Source organism: Solea solea, chromosome 17 (genome assembly GCF_958295425.1).
Source record: "Solea solea chromosome 17, fSolSol10.1, whole genome shotgun sequence".
Lineage (NCBI taxonomy): Eukaryota > Metazoa > Chordata > Actinopteri > Pleuronectiformes > Soleidae > Solea > Solea solea.
Window position 1 is genome coordinate 7,882,526 of NC_081150.1, and position 21,835 is coordinate 7,904,360.

General features: G+C 40.6%; 3 protein-coding genes across 3 annotated transcripts; 2 read left to right on the top strand and 1 right to left on the bottom strand.

The window, feature by feature from the left end:
• Positions 1–2,566: 2,566 nt before the first annotated feature.
• On the bottom strand, positions 2,567–8,803 carry wdr20b (WD repeat domain 20b). Its single transcript, XM_058613959.1, has 4 exons — positions 8,507–8,803; positions 6,284–6,466; positions 4,676–6,169; positions 2,567–4,389 (listed from the first exon to the last, which is right to left on the bottom strand). The coding sequence occupies exons 1-4, from the start codon at positions 8,753–8,755 to the stop codon at positions 4,333–4,335; spliced, it is 1,983 nt and encodes a 660-aa protein (XP_058469942.1). The 5' UTR covers positions 8,756–8,803; the 3' UTR covers positions 2,567–4,332.
• A 1,400-nt stretch (positions 8,804–10,203) lies between these two features.
• hsp90aa1.1 (heat shock protein 90, alpha (cytosolic), class A member 1, tandem duplicate 1) lies at positions 10,204–14,834 on the top strand. The gene is made up of 11 exons (XM_058613958.1): positions 10,204–10,481; positions 11,376–11,525; positions 11,612–11,978; positions 12,077–12,210; positions 12,324–12,629; positions 12,717–12,882; positions 13,052–13,242; positions 13,355–13,502; positions 13,601–13,869; positions 13,997–14,330; positions 14,426–14,834. Exons 2-11 carry the CDS (start codon positions 11,376–11,378, stop codon positions 14,533–14,535), a joined length of 2,175 nt encoding a protein of 724 aa, XP_058469941.1. The 5' UTR covers positions 10,204–10,481; the 3' UTR covers positions 14,536–14,834.
• Positions 14,835–15,357: 523 nt separating this feature from the next.
• hsp90aa1.2 (heat shock protein 90, alpha (cytosolic), class A member 1, tandem duplicate 2) lies at positions 15,358–21,264 on the top strand. The gene is made up of 11 exons (XM_058613960.1): positions 15,358–15,513; positions 17,235–17,384; positions 17,580–17,946; positions 18,046–18,179; positions 18,360–18,683; positions 18,791–18,956; positions 19,090–19,280; positions 19,779–19,926; positions 20,045–20,313; positions 20,394–20,727; positions 20,833–21,264. Exons 2-11 carry the CDS (start codon positions 17,235–17,237, stop codon positions 20,943–20,945), a joined length of 2,196 nt encoding a protein of 731 aa, XP_058469943.1. The 5' UTR covers positions 15,358–15,513; the 3' UTR covers positions 20,946–21,264.
• The last annotated feature ends 571 nt before the right edge of the window (positions 21,265–21,835 follow it).

Sequence of the window (21,835 nt, forward strand, 5' to 3'; positions counted from 1 at the left end):
CATTCAAGGTCAATCGAACCATGTCTTGGCAGTAACTCTTAGATTGGATTTTGCATTTCAAGTGCAGTTAAAAACATCATGACAAAATAATAATATTGATAAAAGATGTTTACTTTTCCACAACAACCTCATACTTCACTTTAAAGCAGCTATGAATGTATATATTTCCAAAAAAGTATCAAATTAAAACATATAGAATGGATGCTGATACTCGATCCCACAGAATTATCACACAACTCTGCAGTTCCTCTCAGCTCTATGCGGCTTTTTATTAAAATAATAATGATATGATTATATTTCCAGCAGCCAACGTAAAGAATTCAAGTGTAACAGTCATTATATCTACTTTCCAACACAGATTATCTTCTGATTCACTAATGAGCGCAACAGGCTAGAAAATGTGTTATTTAATTGTAAAATGTCCATTTCTGTAAAACAACAACATTTTTGACAACACATTGCACAGTGCTTATTATGCCTATAGCTGTTAGCAACTGCAGTAATCATTTTTGCATCACTGCAGATATTGCAAGGTAAACAAAACACTGGGTCAATATATGGAGGCATGCAGACAACTGCAACACACTGAGCAGATAATTTAAGCAGGATCTTACATAAGAAATGGGATTCTCTCTCAAGTTATTGGATTTCTATCAAGTGGGACCAATTTCCCTAAGGATCCAAGATAAATGAAGCTGTTATCACCGTTTGGACTGAACGCCACAGGATTATATTGCTATTTAAAAGGCCAGTGAGATGAGTGGGTGGTCTAATGAGTTTGTAAAATGAATGAGGCAGAGGAAATTCAGAACATACAGGAGACACTGTCATTTTGCATGCTGAGAAGCCTCAGGGAGAAGCTGGCAGACAGTCACTCAGTCTGTCAGGGAGTCATTGAGTCAGATCCTGTCTTGCAGTGAGTGACACACTGACAGGACGATCAGGCCTCTCCGGCCAGATGATCACACTCCACCCCCCCACGCTGATGCCACAGGCTGCTAAGTGTTTCTTCTCAAAAGGGACTTATAAATTATGGAGGGGCCGTTTTATTCCCCACTAGGTTTATAAAGTATATGTATGTATGTATGTATGTATGTATGTATATATGTATATGTATATATATATATATATATATATACATATACATACACATACACACATACGTACGTATATATATATATATATATATATATATATATATATATATATATACATACATACATTTACATAAAGAGCAGAGATGGAGTAGTACGAATGCATTTGCAAAGGGAGAGGATGACATAAGGATGAACACAATGTTTTTTCCCATTTGATCAAGTGATAACTGTTAAAAAAAATAAAAGAAAATAGAAAAGAAGCAAGATCACTGTTTGTCTGAGCAATACTGCCCCTCACTGGCCTGCTGGAACAATAACATGCCTCCTGCTGATACTTTCAAGTCAAGTATCCTATTGAAATATGAAAATACAAAGTCAGAATCTAGACCAATATTAGATTTTATCCTTAGATTTGTTTAGGACCTGGTGCATAACAGAATGAATTCCACCGTTTATTATTGGTTTATTGTGAACAAACCCAAACATATTAGTAATCAGTAAGCGTCTAAGAGGGTACGTATAGATTACAGCTGTAGATGGAACATAACCCTTTATGGTTTATGGTAGGACTCAACCTTTGTGTTACCATTTACAGTATATTCCATTATTAAAGTTACTTTCACAGCACTACACCTTAAATTTAGACTTAGCACTACACCTTAAACTTAGACTGGAGTATTGATTTTGTCAACCAAAAGTCACAAAATTAAATAATTTGACCCAAATTTAAAAAATTTGATCCACATTCAACCCAAACAGAAATCTCATCATAGAATGTTGTTGGAAGACATTTGTAATACAAGCAGAACAGGAAATGCATAGATGAAAATGGCTTTGTTGAGTTCAACTATGGGAGGGCAGTGTGACAATGAGCCATCCTTAAAACTGAGGGAGCTAAATGGAACACAACCATGGTTATTTTGATTATTATTTACACCCGTGTTATCCTTCTGACTGACAAAAGTAGCCTCCAGCGCGAGGATGAATAAAAGATGGTTCGATAAGAGTCTTGAGAGAGGATGAATTCTTATTTGCATCCATGCTCCATCTCTGTGAACTTTGTAACCGCGTACACTCAAAAATAAAGCTTGTTGCCTCACGAGGCTGAACCTTCACATCTGCCTTCATCGTCCTTATTTTCTCCACAGCACTAACTAAACTGGAAAAAGGGCAGTTATCATCACAAGTTGCTTTCTACTACTGTAGGTCCAGCAGCTTACCCATTCCATTCGAGTCAGGACAATATGACAATGAACGACGACGCACCCAGAAACTGAGGGAGTGAAAATGGAACTCAGTCATCGTTAATTTGATTGTTTACACCTGTGATTTCCCAATTGTGACCTGCCAAAGTGGCTGCTGTGCAAAACCCATTGGTGTCAGAATGTTCTGCATGGTTCCACGTTGTGTTGAGCATGGGGTGATTACCGTGTGGACACTAAAACAAATCAACACAAATAGAACAGAAAGTCTGTCAAAGCCGTTTTAATAAGCGTCACATGGAGAAAAAGACTCCTACTATTTTAAAATCCTCAATCTTGCTCGGTGGGTGCTTGAGACATCCACCCTCACTTGAAACACTCACACCACCATCAAGTGCTGACATCAGTCAGATGGTATTCAACACAGTGTCAAATGTTTGTTCACAAGTTCAGCATCAGTTCAGTAATTATTACTCGCAACAGGAGTCGCAGGTTTCAGCCCTGTCTGCAGAACGTGGTTGTCAGTCGTATTTGTTAAAGTGAATTCACACTCGTGTTGATGGATGGGACCAATGCTAACGGGCGGGGGCGGGGGTGGGGGGGAGAATCTATGCCAGCGTTAGTCTTTCTGTGGTTTACCTGAGCTCGGAGTGATGGCTAAATCAGAACGCTACGTCTGCGCCTACCTGCCTATGTTGTACAAGGAATCTGCAGCAACAGGCTAGCTAGCATTCAGCACTACCTGTGAGATAAGAGGATTTCTTGATCTCTTATACCAAACTTTTCATTAATAAAAATACACCTGAATTCTCTTTATGTACAACAGAAAACATTTTCACCTGCATATTCAAGATTCATTTTAATATTAGGTATAGATTTTCTGTATTAGAAATATCACTATTTTCTGAAATGAGGATCTTTCAACTAATGTAATAATCATTTCACCCATAAATCATTGAAGTACAATATTTACATATAATACAGAGCCCATTTAATCTGAAACAATATTAAAATAAATGTTTAATAGATACAAAGGTTTTTTTTTTTTAACTCTATATTTCAACCTTTCAGGGAGTCCATACATACTCCAAAAATGTAAAGCCATTCTCCTGTAACAAACTATTAAGTGCAAACAAATTTTTCTCCATGTAAAAAACTATAACTGCAGCATCCAGCGTAGAGACAGGAGGCAATAACACACCGTTTCCCCCCAAGTGCTTCCAAAACTGTCTTCAAATTATTTCACTCGTGTTTCACTGTCATGAATTCAATATAGGGAAAACAAGAGAAACAGAACAAAAGAATATCTGTGCAAAATACAGTTTAAAGTGTGACACCTCTGACTGAAATACTAGTAAAGGAAGCAAAAAAGTTCCATTCTCTCTTGAGCAGGTGTTTTGAGGAATGTGGCAGTGCAAGAGATCACCCAGAAGGTAAAAAAAAAAAAAATGAAAGGGGACATGGAGCTGAGGATATGCTGAATATCTCCCGTCTTAATCCCTTTATCTGTGAATATATGGGGGGTGGGTCAAATTATTAAAAACTATGACCAAATTAAACCCATGCAAAAGGTTAGGTTAAAGCATCACAACACTTACATCATCTCTAATCTTTGAAGAACTATAAACACAAAGGGTTGTGTATGAGACTTTGTTATTTTTAAAACAACCGACTTAATATGACCGTGAATGTGACGGTGGACCAGTAAACCACTTTCATAAACCTCCTGGATAATTTCACGCTTGCCCTGCAACTTCCCATAGCACCCTTATCACCCCACAAAAGGGGACGGACGGACGGACGGACGGGGGGGGGATGGGGGGCTTCAGGTTTCTAACCCTGGCTTGGCCAACATTGGATATTGAAACAGGTACACAAAAGAGAGCATTAGGGTGGCTGTAGTGATGAGAATGAAGGTGACACTGGAGTTCATGTGGTGTGTGACAGTGTATGAAGAAGCGCTGCAGGGCCTTGGCCATGGTCATCCCCGTCTCTGATGCATGGAGCTGTCATTAGCAGCACCAGCACTGGGGCTATACTACTGTTCCACTGGGGGAGTTGGCTGGGTTGTTTTGAGTTGATAGCAATCCCTGTGGAGAGACAGATAACACAATGATAACAAACAACAGTGTAATTTGACTGTAATAGAAGCGGCAGAACAGTGAGGTCATGAGGTTTACTGTCGGAAGAGGATGTGCTGTACTACTTTAACAATAAAAACACTGAGAACTTAGTGCAAATTTGACATGAAGTAACCGGAAGCGATATGCGGTGGCATTAGCAGCTTCTGAATGCAGCAAGAAAAATTCCTGTACTAGAAGCAATGTGAGTTAAGAGGTGTCACATGACAGTATCCTCGGGAGGCCTGTCACTCACCACTTTCCCAGGCCTAGCCCAAGTGCAAACGAAACCCTCCTGACAGGCTGTTACCAGACAGTCCTCAAGGAAGATTAACACAGTGAGTCTCTCATGAGCAATCTTCTTGCACACCAGCGGCTCGAGCAGTGGCACTTCATCCATGCGCGGGCACAGGGTAGTGCCCAGAGTCTTAGCTGCATCAGCTTTTGCCGTCCGTGTTGAGCTAAGCTGGTTGAGCTTGTCACTGCTCTTGCTGCTGATGTGGCCCATGCTGTGGTTTCGTTTGTGGTCCTTCTCGTGGCGCTCCTTGCGCGAATCGTGCAACGACAAAGTTGCAAACTTGCTGACTCCAGTGGCAATGAAAGCACTGTCAATTATACTGTTGCCCTTGGTGGTGGTGGTGGTGGTGGTAGTAGTAGTATTAGTAGTGGTGGTGGTGGTGGTGGTGTTGGTGGTGTTGGTGGTACTGCTGCTGCTGTTGCTGCTGCCTGTGTGACTGTTGGGGGTGTTGCCCCCTGTTGGGTTAGACGAGTGTGGCAAGCTATTGGACCGGGGCAGGGTGCTGGGGAGGGAGTTGGCTGGGTTACCACTGGAGCTGCTATTGCTCACATTATCTTTACCATTGGAGCCACTGGGATTAGTAGTAGTGGTGGATACAGTAGTTGTAGTAGAAGTAGTAGTAGTAGCAGTAGTTTGTCCAGTGGCTGGAGGACTTGTAGCACTCATAACATTCGTGTGAGTCCTTGTGCGGGACAAAGGAAGGTGAGGGAAAAGAATGTCCTCTGTAAGGTCCCACAGACAGAGCTGAGTGTCCTGGCCCACTGAGCCAAATCTGTAGGTTACACTAACAGGTCTACTGTCTGTAGAGTTTCTCTTAGAAAGCCGAGAATGACTGCTGTTCGCTCTGTCTCTGCCTGTTCCAAAGTGAATCTGCTCATGGAATTCCTCATCACTCCCACTGAACTCAGCAGGGAGATCACCATCTTCCACACTTGTGGTGCAGTGGTCAAATGCCACCACACTCACCCACGACTTGTGACCATGCCCCCGTGCGATCACTCTGCAGTCTAAAAATGACCACACCGTCACCAGGTCGTCCTCCCCTCCCGCCACAATATACCGTCCATCCGGGCTCCAGCACACACAGAGTAAGCCACCAAAGTAGCTTTTCATTGTTCCGTGGAGCTCGGCAGCGTCAAAGCCAAATACACGCAGGAAGCCATCCTGGCTCGCGCAGGCGAGAAACTTGCCATCTGGAGAGAAGGCAAACTCGTTGAGTGCCCCCTCACCCACTGTCCATCGGCGCAACGGGTTACGAGCTGACTTGCTCTTGCAGGTATGCACAGCATAGTTTTCACCCTGCTTCAGGAGCTGGTAGTGAGGTGCAGTGGTCCCACAGGTGTTTTCCACATTGTACAAATACATGCTTCCACTGGAGTGAGCCACCAGGAATAGGCTCTCTGAACCAGGAACCCATCTTACACACGTGACTCTGGACTTGTCTATTAGTCTCTGGAGGTGACAGGGACAAAATTGAGAAAAAAATTAGAGACCGATCAGCCACTTATTCCATTATTATAATTAAACATAGATGCATGTGTTAAAGTAAGGCAGACTGAAACCCACCTCTTCATTGAAGAGTTTGCTGGTTTCCTTCTTTATTGGGTCTATGAGCTGAACCTGGCCTGCTGAAAAGCCCACCAGGAGGGAGACGCTCTCTGCTGTAGCTGTGAGTGGGTTGAAATCATGACATGTAGGCTGCGTTCCTTTATATATCCTCTTGTCTATGGGTTTACTGAGATCAGCAGCCTAGAACAATACATTTACACAGATGAGAACATTTTAGAACATACAGGGTTTTTTTTTTATTTGTAGCAATAGCAAAGTTGATCCTACTAATAAAAAACAATAATCAGTAGACTTTAACTTGGTTACTATTGCAATTCCTCCTACAAAGTGACCAATACTTCACTATGCAACACTTATGTTTACCTCCTCGCCCTCCTTAACTCGCTTAAGATTTTTATACAGGAAATAATAATAATCATATATTTCACACTATAGAACACGAAAACCTATAAATGACATGATTATCTGTACCACCTTGAGAGGAAACTTGTCACAGATTAAAATTCCAGAAATTGGGCCATTAAAACTCTTTAAATGCATTGTTGGATACTTTTGTTATTAAGTGCCCACCCGCTGTTCCTGGTGCATTATAATTATGGATTTTGACATCCATCTAATCTACAGCAAATATGACACATTAGGCTTTCGGACCTGAAAAATGTGGTGTTTTTCAGAGGCATATGACACAATATCTTTTTCTCTTCCTTACCATTAAACGTTTATTTTTTACTTTAATGTTTATCAGCACTTAAACCTTTTACATTACAAAAATGTATAAATAAAGTTATGCATTAACTACCCTCCAATTCTGGACCAGTCATTCTATGAGCCAAGTGCAACAAATAATGGTGCCGCCTTTTTATTATTTTTCCTCTTTGTCATTTATATGGATGTTGAGTAACACCAGGTAAGCTGCTTGAAAGCAAATGGCCCAGAGGAAGACAAGGCACCAGAGCCACAATAGTGCACTTTGTAAGTATTTAAGAATATCAGTGATAGTCATAATAAAACACAAAGACAGATAAACAGAAAAATGCCATACATCGGCCCCCAATTATCAGCCACGCCAAGTGTGAGTCAATGAATAATAAGTTAACTTCCATACAACCTGCTCCCAAATCCAGATGCCAAATGTCAGACAGTTGAAACTGCATATACACATTTGCTGGCTAGTTGATAAGTTGCTCCTACTCAATTGCTTGTTAAAGAAATATCTAATCAGTCATTTACAAGGCAAACAACTCAATGCGTTTAGTCATACAAACATGGGCAAGATGAGCTGCTTTAGTTCAAACTGAGCATCAGGTAAAAAAAGAAAGGTGATTTACTGTAAGTGGCCAGGATTGTTGATGCCAGACAGTTTGGTCTGAGTATTTCAGAAAGTGCCCATTTTCACAAACACAGCATCTCTAGTGTTTACAGAGAAAGGTCTGAAAAAAGAGAATGTTCAGTGAGTGGCACTTCTCTGGGTGAAAGTGCCTTGTTAATGCCAGCGGTCAGAAGACAACGATCACACTGATTTGAAATGATACAAACGCAGACATAACACAGATATAGCCAAGGTAACCAGATACCACAAGTGAACCATCAACACATCAATACCTAGAAGCAGAAGGCTGAAATGTGTATATGAAGTCCAACATTATCCTAAGCTGCTGTTTATTAGTAATATGACAACAACCTAACTGTCATACTAATCAAGAACAAATTGTAGCTTGCTGCAATACACTAAACCACTGTGTTCAAACCACAGCGTGGATCACATTGCATTACCCTCAAACCCCGACAGTGGAATGCACACATTGCATCACAAATAGCAACACACCCTTTGCCTCCACGGTAACGGCTGAACACCAACGCTAACACTCCTGTTTAGGTCTGTTGACATCATGACACTTCCACAGAGGATTACCTTGTAAAGAACGTGGAATAAACAAACACACCCCGAGGTACGACACCACGTCACTTGCAAACCTCAATAACTGGAAGGGCACACGGGTCTTTCCAAGTTAAAAACAACTGTGGCGATGTTAGCTGGGGATGCTAATTAGCTCCTAACTTAGCCAGGTCTGCTACATGGCCTTGTCGTTGACTGTGTGCGCACTTCAATGACAGAAGCTGAGTGAGTTGACAGCCGGAGTGCGGCGCGTTTTGACATGTCAAATCAGCCAGCTGTTCCTGGACAGCGCGGGCTCCGTCGCCCCGGTCGATATTGTTTACCTTTCTCACGCCTTTGTAGATATAAAAGTAGAGTTCCCGGCCCACATTGAAACAGATCCTGTCGCCGTTGCCGGACTGATCGTTTACATTGACGAAGGAGACCTTGACGGGATTGGAGCCCTGCGAGTTGAAAGGCACCCTGTTTGGGCGACTGTATTCAGAGTGAGTGAGGAGTTTGTAGACGCCTTCTCGAGTGGTGAACTGAGTTTTAATTTCGTTCATCTCCTTCCCTCCTCCCTCCGCCGCCATCTTGGAAACTTGCGTTCATTCTTGTCCGAGTCCCGGATGTTACCGACAGCGCATGCGTCTGATTATGGCAGCGCAGCAGTCATGCGTACCCGCGTGTTAATACATCCACATTCTACAGAAAAGTGTAACATAAAATAAAATGCTGAAATAATCATGGAATAGCGTGAACTGTAAAATGTAATATATTGCAATCAAAACCCAACATTGTGTAGAAAGCATAATGATAAGATGCTTCTATACGTATAAACCAAGAGCCATGCTGGATATGTGTAAAATATACAGTATGTCATTCTAAAATAATTGCAGTGGAACAAATTACAAAAATTCAACAACCCCCTTGGAAGACTAAAACGGATAAAATAATAATATTAAGATACACGATTGACATTGTAAAACCCCTGCAGCTAAACAACTTTATTATAAACACTTTATTCAAATAATAGATCCACTCTCCATCCTATATTCAAGACAAATCCAGGTGTGTATCACACAAGCATAGACTCACCATCCTAATACTATTTAAACTATGGGGAACCTGCCTCACTGTTTTAGAAAATATCACCTTACACAGCGTCTCCTATTCACTGGGAACATTTGGATGATGTAACAGATGTGGCAAGTGAAATATACTGCCATCATCTGGTCGGATGGAGTTACCAACACCAGCAGTAGACCAGCAGACTGTAGTCTTCTATCGCAGTAAAGGTTGTGTGGACGAAAAATTACAAATGTATAAATAAATAAATAACATTTTAGATGGATAAATAAATCAATCAATTAATGATGAAATAAATACAGAAATATTTACAGAAATACATAAAATGATAATTGTATTTATTAATATCCACATGCGATTTCTGTGTCATATGTGTCATATATATGCTAATGAGGTTCTGTGCATCATTCTAAAGCAGGATTGGTTACAGGCTTGTGTGTGATGTCTCACATGTTGCCTGTTGTCATTGGATTAAAAACAAAACAAAAACAAAAAAAACTGCTTCCATTCATGAACACCATGACATTTTCATGGGATTGACCTTGTGCAAAGAATGAGTTCCCAACCCACAACGTTTCTTATTATCATTTTTATTTCACAGTATGACTCAAACATCTTACAAACACAATTGGCCCTCACATTATGAGGGCCAATTGTGACTCTGCTTCTCTGAGTTGCACATCGAAACCTTCTAGATTTACTCCACCTTTACATGCCAAAAAAAGAAAGGAGCCTATGGTGTGTATGTGCTTGTCCAGCACTACAACAGCAGCTGATGGCAAAGGCAATGCACAGCTGTGATGCTTGCAGGGGGGTATGGGGCCTAACAGCTAGACAAGCTATCAGGAAAGCTCTTGCTGTGAGTGACAGGCACTCCTTGTGACTCCGTGCCCCTATAAGGACACACAGACTTTAGGCCTCCAGTGTCTCAATCACCACCCCCGTTCCCGGCGTTTCCCTAACCTCCAACCCCCTCTCCTACTGTTGTGAACGTATCTTCTAGAAGCTTCAGAATGGGTGCTTCGAGAAACCACCCCTGAAGTATAAAAAGACACCAGCATGTCATGAGGTCTGCATAGAGTTAACGATACTCACTGGAACACACCAGAAAGACTTACTACCTACAGGCGCAGCGAAGCACGTGCTTGGACCTCTACACTAAGAGAAGACAAGCTCAGCGATTTGATATTTGACAACTATCAACTAAAAGTCACAGGACATAAACTCAAGGTAAGACTGGAATTACTAAAAATCACATAACAGTGTTTCTTTCTTTCTTTTTTGCAAAACTCTTAAAATGTTAACTGAATGGACAACATGAACAGTAAATTGTTGGTTAACTGGTTGGAACATAGTCAGAGACACAATATTCTTTGCTCAAATTGTTACACAAGAGATCAAATTAATTCAATTACACTTAATACACAAATCAGGCAATAGTGTTAAATAGTAGCCTATCACTATCTTAGTGAGTCTATAATATGCAAGGAGCACATGGCAAGCAGGGTGACCCTGAGAGTGAGAGCAATGGCGATTGGGCAAGAAGAAAAAAAGTTGGCACAAGGAGTAAATGCAGCACATTTGAATCTTGGTGCAGTTGAAAAAAATTTTAATGCGATGGGAGCAAACTGGTCGATCATTTATTACGATAATTAACCCCAAGTCATGTGTTACTAAGGAAATGGAGTAACGGCAGTAGAGTTCGTTGCTACAGAAATATACCAGCTTAAATAAATAAAAGATCCTCACTGCTCTCTGGATCAAAAATGCTGTTTCCTTTATCTTTTTTAGTAGAAACCATTCATTCCTTTAACATGAAGGTGGCACATGTTAAAAACCTTGGGGGTTGGGAAAAGCATCAGAGCTCCACCCATATTACCAAATGGCATCTTTGATTGACAGAAGGAACATGTGTTCGTCTGGCGTTAGCAATAGCTCACCCCACTTTAAGCCACAAGGCTGTCAGCAACATGAGGGGGCAAGAGAATTCAGATATAGTAGCAAACTATTTCCAAGATAACACATTAATAAATTAGAATTTTAGAGCAAAATAGCTGTTCAACTATGAGAGGTATTATAATGAATCAATAAGTTACTAAGCATAGTGTATGTGCTTTCATTTAGATGCCTGAGAGCGCTGGACACGTCATGGAGGAAGAATTGGAGACCTTTGCCTTCCAGGCTGAGATTGCTCAGCTTATGTCTCTTATCATCAACACATTCTACTCAAACAAAGAGATCTTCCTTAGAGAGCTAATTTCCAACTCCTCAGATGTAAGTAAAATCAACATTCTGTCAACATTTGTAACACTTACATACACTTACATGTTTTTTAACACACCTATATCTCTTCTGGCCAGGCCTTGGACAAAATTAGATACGAGAGCTTGACAGACCCCAGCAGACTTGAATCCTGCAAGGAGCTGAAGATTGAAATCAGGCCTGACCTGCACGCTCGCACACTGACCCTGATGGACACTGGTATTGGCATGACCAAGGCTGACCTGATCAACAACCTGGGCACAATCGCCAAATCTGGCACCAAGGCTTTCATGGAGGCTCTGCAGGCTGGAGCCGACATCTCCATGATTGGTCAGTTTGGTGTTGGTTTCTACTCTGCCTACCTGGTGGCTGAGAAGGTGACAGTCATCACCAAGCACAACGATGATGAGCAGTACATTTGGGAGTCTGCAGCTGGAGGTTCATTCACAGTCAAACCTGATACTGGTAAGTTTTACTTCACTCCAGAATCTTACTCCATTTTAATAAATTGCAAATGCAGTTTGACTGATTGTTCTCATCATTGATTTTATTGCTAATTTTAGGAGAGTCTATTGGCAGAGGCACAAAAGTCATCCTTCACCTCAAGGAGGATCAGACAGAATACTGTGAGGAGAAGCGTGTTAAAGAAGTTGTGAAGAAGCACTCACAGTTCATTGGCTACCCGATTACTCTTTATGTAAGTTCTTATGAGCCCATGAGAATCAAACAAAGACCACACTAATAACCATTTTTATAAACAGTGACAGCGACCCTGAATTCATAAATGTCCTCCTTTTTTATACATTAAAGGTGGAGAAGACAAGGGAGAAAGAGGTGGACCTTGAAGAGGGAGAAAAGGAGGAGGAAGTTGAGAAAGAGGCTGCTGAGGACAAGGACAAACCAAAGATTGAGGATGTTGGTTCTGATGAGGATGAGGACTCAAAGGACGGCAAGAACAAGAGGAAGAAGAAGGTCAAGGAGAAGTATATTGATGCACAGGAGCTGAACAAGACCAAGCCTATCTGGACTCGCAACCCTGATGACATCACCAATGAAGAATATGGAGAATTCTACAAGAGTCTCACCAATGACTGGGAGGACCACCTGGCTGTCAAGGTATACCACACAACAACTTTAATGCTTTGTTATAATCAGATATTATACCTTTAAGCTAATAAATTATATCTCTATCTTGACATGCAGCATTTCTCGGTGGAGGGTCAGCTGGAGTTCCGTGCCTTGCTATTTGTTCCCAGAAGAGCTGCATTTGACCTCTTTGAAAATAAGAAAAAGAGAAACAACATCAAGCTTTATGTGCGTAGGGTCTTTATCATGGACAACTGTGAGGAGCTGATTCCAGAGTACCTCAGTAAGTAACATATTACTAATGTGACAATATGATAAATATACTATAAATTACACCAAACTGTGCATTCAAGCTCTAATAATTGATGTTCATTCATTAGATTTTTTTACCTTTGAGAAATTGATTTTGTCTGGTTTTGTATAACTAAACCGATTTTATCTTCTTAAATCAGATTTCATCAAGGGTGTGGTGGACTCAGAGGATCTGCCCCTGAACATCTCCAGGGAGATGCTGCAGCAGAGCAAGATCCTGAAGGTCATCCGCAAGAACCTGGTCAAGAAGTGCATGGAACTTTTCATTGAGCTTTCTGAGGACAAGGACAACTACAAAAAGTTCTATGAGCAGTTCTCCAAGAACATCAAGGTAATTTTACCCATCTTCTCAATCAGCTTCTTTAACCATAATTCTTTAGAATAAGTATTTAAACTTCATCAGCTGATTTTCATTATAAGTAATGTTCTGTGTCATATTTAAGCTTGGCATCCACGAGGATTCACAAAACAGAAAGAAACTATCTGACATGCTGCGCTACTACACCTCAGCCTCTGGAGATGAAATGATTTCCATGAAGGACTATGTTTCACGCATGAAGGAAAACCAGAAACACATCTACTACATCACAGGTGAGCTACTCTCGGTTTTCATTCTTTCTGGTACTTCCGTGCACTTGTGATTTAATGATAAACACATGGATTTGATTGATCTGAATCACATTTTACAGGTGAGACCAAAGATCAGGTCGCCAACTCTGCCTTTGTGGAGCGCCTCCGCAAAGCCGGCCTGGAAGTCATTTACATGATCGAGCCCATTGATGAGTACTGTGTCCAGCAGCTGAAGGAGTATGATGGCAAGAACCTGGTCTCAGTAACCAAAGAAGGTCTGGAGCTGCCAGAGGATGAGGATGAGAAGAAGGAACAGGAGGAGCTCAAAAATAAGTTTGAGAACCTTTGCAAGATCATGAAGGACATCCTTGACAAGAAGATTGAAAAGGTAATGGAGATGACAGAGTAATTTTTAATCACTGTTTTATCACTGATTGCCCAGTGACAACATTTTTTGTGTTTAGTTGTGCAGTTGGGACAAGGGATGATGCTATTAATTATTTACCTCCACACAGGTCACTGTCTCCAACCGCCTGGTCTCTTCCCCCTGCTGCATTGTTACTAGCATCTATGGTTGGACGGCCAACATGGAGAGAATCATGAAGTCTCAGGCCCTGAGAGATAACTCCACCATGGGCTACATGACAGCTAAGAAACATCTTGAAATCAACCCCATGCATCCAATCGTTGAGACCTTGAGGGAGAAGGCAGAGGCCGACAAGAACGATAAGGCTGTTAAGGACCTGGTCATCCTCCTGTTTGAGACCGCTCTGTTGTCCTCAGGATTCACACTGGAAGACCCACAGACACACGCCAACCGCATCTACAGAATGATCAAGCTTGGTCTTGGTAAGTTTTTCTTTGTGGCTTTTGACACCACAGACCAAAGAGGAATTCTTCTTATTATTAAAAGTGTCTGTTTGCTAATAAATTACCATTTTCAGGAATTGATGATGATGATTCCGCTGTTGAAGACCTCATTCAGCCTGCTGATGAAGACATGCCAGTCCTGGAAGGTGATGATGACACATCAAGAATGGAGGAAGTTGACTAAAAAGACCCAGTGTACTTCTTAATTTTTTTTTATTGTTGTAATATATATTGCCTTTTCAAACAGCCATTTCATTTTCACAAAACTCAATTTCTTAAACTGTAATAACAGGACAATACAGGTTAACTTAATTCAGACCACAGTGTAGATTAATCTACATTATTTCAACTTCACATATGATACTACTGACAACAATTAAGAGTAATACAAAGTCATTGGGAATTTGACTTATGCCTCTTTTTGTAACTGTTACATTTTATATGAAATAGATTCTGATTTGTAATAAAATTCATTCAGAAATAGATTTGTAGTCTGACTGAGTCTATTGCATGCTGTAATTCATGGCTTTGTTTGTTCCTATTCTCACCTTTTTTTACAAAGGAGTAAAAGGAAGAGATACGTACATTTCTAATTGTTGAATTAACTTGTCCCCCTCCAAATGCATATTTCCAAGCCTGGTTCTACAACAAGTGGACTGAGGGTTCGTCTGAGAATAAAGGCATATTCTTACAATAAACTAATGTAATGTAATGTTCTATAAGTTAAGGTTTAACAGATAATTAATAATAGATAGTGCAGATATTTGTAATGCACTCTCATAAAACCTGTCCGTCATGGTTATTATGTTCAGTTCTGGAATTTTCGGGACACACACCTCATTCTAGTTTGCATACAACCGGCTCCACAGTGCAGGGTTAGTTCCCTCCTCTAATCCGACGTCCTCAGCCAATAAGAAGCAAAGGAGGCGTGCACACGTCGTGATTGACAGCACTGTGGGCCAATCGGAAGCCACCGCCGAGTTTTAGCGAGGAAGATTCCAGATGGTTCTGGAAGCTCAAGTTAGTAATTCTCTATTGCTCAGGGGGAGACTTCATATAAAAGCAGCGCTTCTTCCACTTTGACAACTGATTTTCCTCCGACTCAGAGACGAACCCCACGCGTTTGTTGCCGAAGTTTTCGCTGCAACACCGAAGGACCACGGTAAGTAAATCAAATATATACGTTTATAATTTACAGTGGAAATGCCAAATGATAATAACATCACTTCACTTTAACATTTCTGTTAGCTTAATTGTTATATATATGTCATTTAGCCGGAAAGCCTTGATGTTTTATAACATAATAACATAAGGAATGTGCACGATTTAATATTGAAATTAAGATGACAACAATAACCACAGGCCTATCATTTCACATCATGTCACAGGTTCACATCATGTTTAATGGCAGAATCAAGAGACGTTTCCAAGGAAAATCGATGTCACTCAAATTAAACTAATAGTTTCCCAGCATTATCTTCGTAACTGTACTGTCCTTGCTACATGGACCACATCGTGCATTCGTGATGCACTTGACAGACAGGAGTTATTGTAAGTAGGCGCTCAACTAAGTGAAGCCTAATCAGATTTCCTGATGTAATTAATCTGTAATATAGAAAAGGTCCATGCCCCCCATGCCATTGTGAGTCTCCACAGTGATTCAGTCTAAGATAATTTAAGAAACCATTTCACAGTTCCTTCTTAGATGTTTAAGAGGAGGAGGTTTTTTTTAAGATTTCTCGTGGACATTGCTGGAGTTCCTGCTTGGTACTTTCTAGAAACTTGCACTTCGCTCAGGAAACCGACAGGTGGCGTGTTTTCAACTGATGATAATATGTCATTCTAGCCACGTGCAACGCTTTCATTAACAGCCATACCAAAAACAGGAGGATTGCTGTTCTTATTAATACAGATGTTTGAACATATATCCATTAATTTACCACTAAGGTCTCAGTTGTACAATTTTAATATAAACCAATCAAAATCTTGAAATTGTGTCAATACAACATACTCATTACCATCCTCATGTGTGGGTGTGTGTGTGTATATATACACATATATTTAATGCTTTTGCAATTGTTCAAATAATAAATGACTTGGATAAAGACTGAAGTAGGTGGCTCAAGTCCATTTTCCTAGAGATGGATTATAGTGAGATGGAACAGTGAGCAGACATGAGCAGTCTGTCACACCATCTGTCTATGTGTGAGCTAAACATGCTTACATCTAATAACCTAGTAGTGTCAACTAGTTAGTCAACAGTATGAACAGATCTACATTGTGTAACCTCAGGGCCGTGTAAGAAATACTTGTACTCTAACAGAGGCGCTGATTTAGCACTGAGGCAGTTATTGGGATTGTTGTTTTTTTTTTTTTTTTTTTTTTAATAAAATATTGTAAGGTGTACTTGATGATATGACAGTACCTTATGGTTCTGACTGTGTAGTGACCCACTGTGGTGCAGCTGCAATGATTCATTGAATATTAAATGAATCACCAACCAATTTGATAATTGGTTTGTGGTGTCTTGTCTGCCTATACTAACTAATCCAATCCACTTTATTTATAGAGCACATTTAGAAAATCCACACAGTAACTAGGGAAATACAAAACATTTCAATATGTTGTCATTTTCAAGTTCTGGAATTCATGTTCTGTCATTGTATGGACCAAAAAATACAATAGAAAATATAATAAAATGATTATTTGATTATGAAAATAATCTGTAGTTTCAGCCCTAACACAGACTACCTATCACAAAAAAGGCCTGTTAAATTTATTTTTTTGTATGTATAAATAAATATATAATCTATGCATATTATAAAATAAATATAAATATATAATCTATGCATATTATAAAATGCATATTTGTCTCCTCTTTAGATGCCTGAGGCACATGACCAACCGATGGAGGAGGAGCCAGAGACCTTTGCATTCCAGGCTGAGATTGCTCAGCTGATGTCCCTGATCATCAACACCTTTTATTCAAATAAAGAGATCTTCCTCAGGGAGCTTATCTCCAACTCCTCAGATGTAAGTTAGTAAAAAAAACAAGTCTAAAGATGATGATTCCTTGAAGGTTGTGCAAAACATGTAAATGGGGCTTGTTTTATGGGAAGTAATATTATATTATGTGACCATATAAGATAATGCTGATAAATACCAAGTACTAAACAATTGAAAAGGTGTAGAATTTCTGTCTAATATGTTGACATTTTTTCCCTCTAGGCCCTGGACAAAATCCGCTATGAGAGTCTCACTGACCCCTCGAAACTGGACTCTGGCAAAGACCTCAAAATTGAAGTGATTCCCAACAAGGCAGAACGCACCCTGACCCTGATTGATACAGGTATCGGCATGACCAAGGCTGACCTGATTAATAATCTGGGCACAATTGCAAAATCCGGCACCAAGGCTTTCATGGAGGCTCTGCAGGCTGGAGCTGACATCTCCATGATCGGTCAGTTTGGTGTTGGTTTTTACTCTGCCTACCTGGTGGCTGATAAGGTGACAGTCATCACCAAGCACAATGATGACGAGCAGTACGCATGGGAATCCTCTGCTGGTGGCTCATTCACAGTCAAAGTAGACAACGGTAAGTAATTCACCGGAACTGTCCTGGTTTTGGAAGTTATTGAACCTTTAATTCATATACAGTAGCAAAAGGATAAAAACGTCTCTTATCCCCATGCAGCTGAGCCATTGGGTCGTGGCACCATGGTGATCCTGCACCTGAAGGAAGACCAGACAGAATACCTGGAGGAGCGAAGAATCAAAGAGATAGTGAAGAAGCACTCACAGTTCATTGGCTACCCCATCACACTCTTTGTATGTACTCCTTTTAATTGACTAATAAATTGCTATCGTATTCACACATTTTCCAAAAGTGTAAATCTGCTTTCAGATGTACATCCAATAGAAGTCTAAATTATATCACAGTGATGATTATTTTAAAAGGTTGCAAATGGTCAGTTGTCAACCTTTGGCTAATGAGTGTATGTTCATCAGGTGGAGAAGGAGCGTGACAAGGAGGTGAGTGACGATGAGGCAGAGGAGGAAGAGAAAGAGAAAGAGAAAGACAAGGATGAAGAAGAGAAGGACGAGGACAAGCCCGAGATTGAGGATGTTGGGTCAGATGATGAGCATGACCACGACAAATGTTCTGACAAAAAGAGGAAGAAAAAGAAGATCAAGGAGAAGTACATTGACCAGGAGGAGCTGAATAAAACCAAGCCTCTGTGGACCCGTAACCCAGATGACATCACTAATGAGGAGTATGGAGAATTCTACAAGAGTCTGACCAATGACTGGGAGGACCATTTGGCTGTCAAGGTAGCCGTCACTGATGATTTTTCTTTTAAATGTTTGAGTTGTGTTGTCATAGTAATATAACCAAATTTAGAAAAATGACCAGAATTACATTTTTTTTTTCTCCATAGCACTTTTCAGTCGAGGGTCAGCTGGAATTCCGTGCCTTGCTCTTTGTGCCTCGGCGTGCTCCCTTTGACCTCTTTGAGAACAAGAAGAAAAAGAACAACATTAAGCTTTACGTGCGCAGGGTCTTCATCATGGACAACTGTGATGAGCTCATCCCTGAGTACCTCAGTGAGTATCAGCCCACACGTGGAATTTAATAGCTTCCCCATTTGTTTATATATCAATAATTATATTGTAATATAAAAGAAAAGTCATTTGTTATGTGAATTTATTGACCAGGTTGTTTTATACATCCCATTAGATTTCATCAAGGGTGTGGTAGACTCAGAAGATCTGCCCCTGAACATCTCCAGAGAGATGCTGCAGCAGAGCAAGATCTTGAAGGTCATCCGCAAGAACCTGGTCAAGAAGTGTCTGGAACTTTTCACGGAGCTTGCTGAGGACAAGGACAACTACAAAAAATACTATGAGCAGTTCTCCAAGAACATCAAGGTCAGTGTCCTCTGCACGTTGTTATCTTGTTCCTTAAAAACTATTGGCAGCCACCTTGAGTTAAACCCTGGTGGTTTGGATTGGTTTGGTACTGTGTTAATGTGATCACTCTGGCCATATTGGTCCCCTTTATACCTTATCAGATAGCGATTGGATAGCACTTCACCACATGTTCGTCCTCAGGTGTATTCACACCTGTACTTGCAAGTAGTCAGGCACTATCCAATTGCAATCCAATCACAAAAAACACATTTTTATGCCAGGTGTGAAAGGTGGCCATTGTCCCTTTGAAAAGCCTTATGTAGAGCTGCTTACAGCCATCTTCTGTTTAAATGCAGACATTCTAGTTGTCCATAGTCAAGCCTCATGGGCCTAGTTTTTACATATTTGAACTCATCAAACACACTTATATTTAAGAGTTGATGTAATTGTTATCAAAATTAAGTAATACCACCAGATAATGTTGCTGACAGTTGAATGTTTTCTCCCTTTTCTTAGCTTGGTATCCATGAGGACTCGCAGAACAGGAAAAAACTGTCTGAACTGCTGTGCTACTACACCTCATCCTCTGGAGATGAGATGGTTTCTCTGAAGGACTATGTCACACGTATGAAAGATAACCAAAAACACATCTATTATATCACAGGTGAGGATGCATTTCATCTATATAAACAGTATAAATGTAAAGAAGCATTTTAAAATCAAGTGAAGAGAGTTACTGTGATATTACATGAATTATAAAATGTCAATGTTTTGTATCGCAGGTGAAACCAAAGACCAAGTGGCCAACTCTGCCTTTGTGGAGCGTTTGCGCAAAGCCGGCCTGGAGGTCATTTACATGATCGAGCCAATTGATGAGTACTGTGTTCAGCAGCTGAAGGAATTTGAGGGCAAAAACCTGGTTTCAGTGACCAAAGAAGGTCTGGAGCTGCCAGAGGATGAGGACGAGAAGAAGAAACAGGAGGAGAAAAAGTCTCAGTTTGAGAACCTGTGCAAGATCATGAAAGACATCTTGGAGAAGAAGGTTGAGAAGGTGAGCAGATGCATAAAGGAGTTTAAGCAGGTATAACCGTAATTGTGCATTTGAGATATTAATTCTCTACTTCCACACAGGTCACTGTCTCCAACCGCCTGGTCTCTTCCCCATGCTGCATCGTAACCAGCACCTACGGTTGGACGGCCAACATGGAGAGAATCATGAAGGCCCAGGCCCTGAGAGATAACTCCACCATGGGCTACATGGCAGCTAAAAAGCACCTTGAGATCAACCCTGACCACCCCATTGTGGAGACCCTAAGGCAGAAGGCAGAGGCTGATAAGAATGACAAGTCTGTAAAGGATCTGGTCATCCTGCTCTTCGAGACCGCCCTGCTCTCCTCAGGATTCAGTCTGGATGACCCTCAGACCCACTCAAATCGCATCTACAGAATGATCAAGCTGGGTCTTGGTTAGTGTCTGTTGCATAGTTTTAAATGTTTTGCAATTGGCTTACGGTTGTTAACAAATCATACACTGCATGTCTCCTAATCCTTACTCGTTACCTCTTCTCCAGGTATTGATGAAGATGATATGACGCCGGATGAAGCCACACCTGCTCCCAGTGAAGACATGCCCCCTCTTGAAGGTGATGATGATGACACCTCTAGGATGGAGGAGGTGGATTAGGCCTCTTTCTATTGCCTGCTGGCATGCAGTAGTAGTGTACATTTAAATGAAGTTAAACTTAACCCCCCCACTCAACCTCTTTTTGCCCAACTTCACTGTATCTAGCTGTGTATTATGCATTTCAGATTCATTCCATTCAGATCTATTTTTTAAGTTGTCAGGTTTTTTATCATAAGTTTAAAGTTAAGTCATAGGTTTTTTTTGTATTTATTGGCTTTCCAATGTTTTTGTGTGTTCTCACATTAATTGTAAATATCTGAAAATTGATACTGTTCTTAAAAATGGTGGGATAAATAAAGGTTCATGTTAACAAGCTTCATTCTGTCGTCCTTTAATAATTTATAACAAATGTGACAAAATATACACTGAGAAATGGGAAGTACAACACAAATACTTGTACACAATAAATAACCCTGCTTTTTCAGTAGGACATACTTGTGTAAAGACCTGACATCTTACAGATATTATCTGTAAGAATAAACAGGGCTCAATGGGCTCTTTATTACTGAGCAGTATTTGTACAGTATGGTACAGTGATCATACACTTTGACTGAATTGGGTTATGTTGATGGGTGGTACCATCCATTTTATAGTGTAAAACTGTTGTGTTATGTGGGTTTAGAAAGTGGTCAATGTATAATAATAACAACAACAGCAATACATACTGTTGTTGTCACAGTGTTGTAGAATTTGAGTGTGTTACTACAGCCAGTCTTACAGTGTGTGTGGCTCATCAAGAGCCATCTAACACCCTGGATGGGTGGGAGGTGTTGCTAGTCCAACACAGAAGCATGTTCAGTGATAGACTCATCCCACACATCTCCATAGTGCACAGACAATTGTAGGTCTCTGTTTTGACAGGTTGTAGTTTTTATATTGCACTTTTGTTA

Excerpts from the sequence above, each read along its gene's own strand:
- hsp90aa1.2 (XM_058613960.1), top strand. The coding sequence starts at position 17,235 with ATGCCTGAGGCACATGACCAACCGATGGAGGAGGAGCCAGAGACCTTT. Across the intron at positions 19,927-20,044 it reads ACACATCTATTATATCACAG|GTGAAACCAAAGACCAAGTG; the intron begins GTGAGGATGCAT and ends TTTGTATCGCAG. Across the intron at positions 20,314-20,393 it reads TGGAGAAGAAGGTTGAGAAG|GTCACTGTCTCCAACCGCCT; the intron begins GTGAGCAGATGC and ends ACTTCCACACAG.
- wdr20b (XM_058613959.1), bottom strand. The coding sequence starts at position 8,755 with ATGGCGGCGGAGGGAGGAGGGAAGGAGATGAACGAAATTAAAACTCAG. Across the intron at positions 6,170-6,283 it reads GCAAACTCTTCAATGAAGAG|AGACTAATAGACAAGTCCAG; the intron begins GTGGGTTTCAGT and ends TGTCACCTCCAG. Across the intron at positions 4,390-4,675 it reads GGGCTAGGCCTGGGAAAGTG|GGATTGCTATCAACTCAAAA; the intron begins GTGAGTGACAGG and ends GTCTCTCCACAG.
- hsp90aa1.1 (XM_058613958.1), top strand. The coding sequence starts at position 11,376 with ATGCCTGAGAGCGCTGGACACGTCATGGAGGAAGAATTGGAGACCTTT. Across the intron at positions 13,503-13,600 it reads ACACATCTACTACATCACAG|GTGAGACCAAAGATCAGGTC; the intron begins GTGAGCTACTCT and ends CACATTTTACAG. Across the intron at positions 14,331-14,425 it reads AATGATCAAGCTTGGTCTTG|GAATTGATGATGATGATTCC; the intron begins GTAAGTTTTTCT and ends TACCATTTTCAG.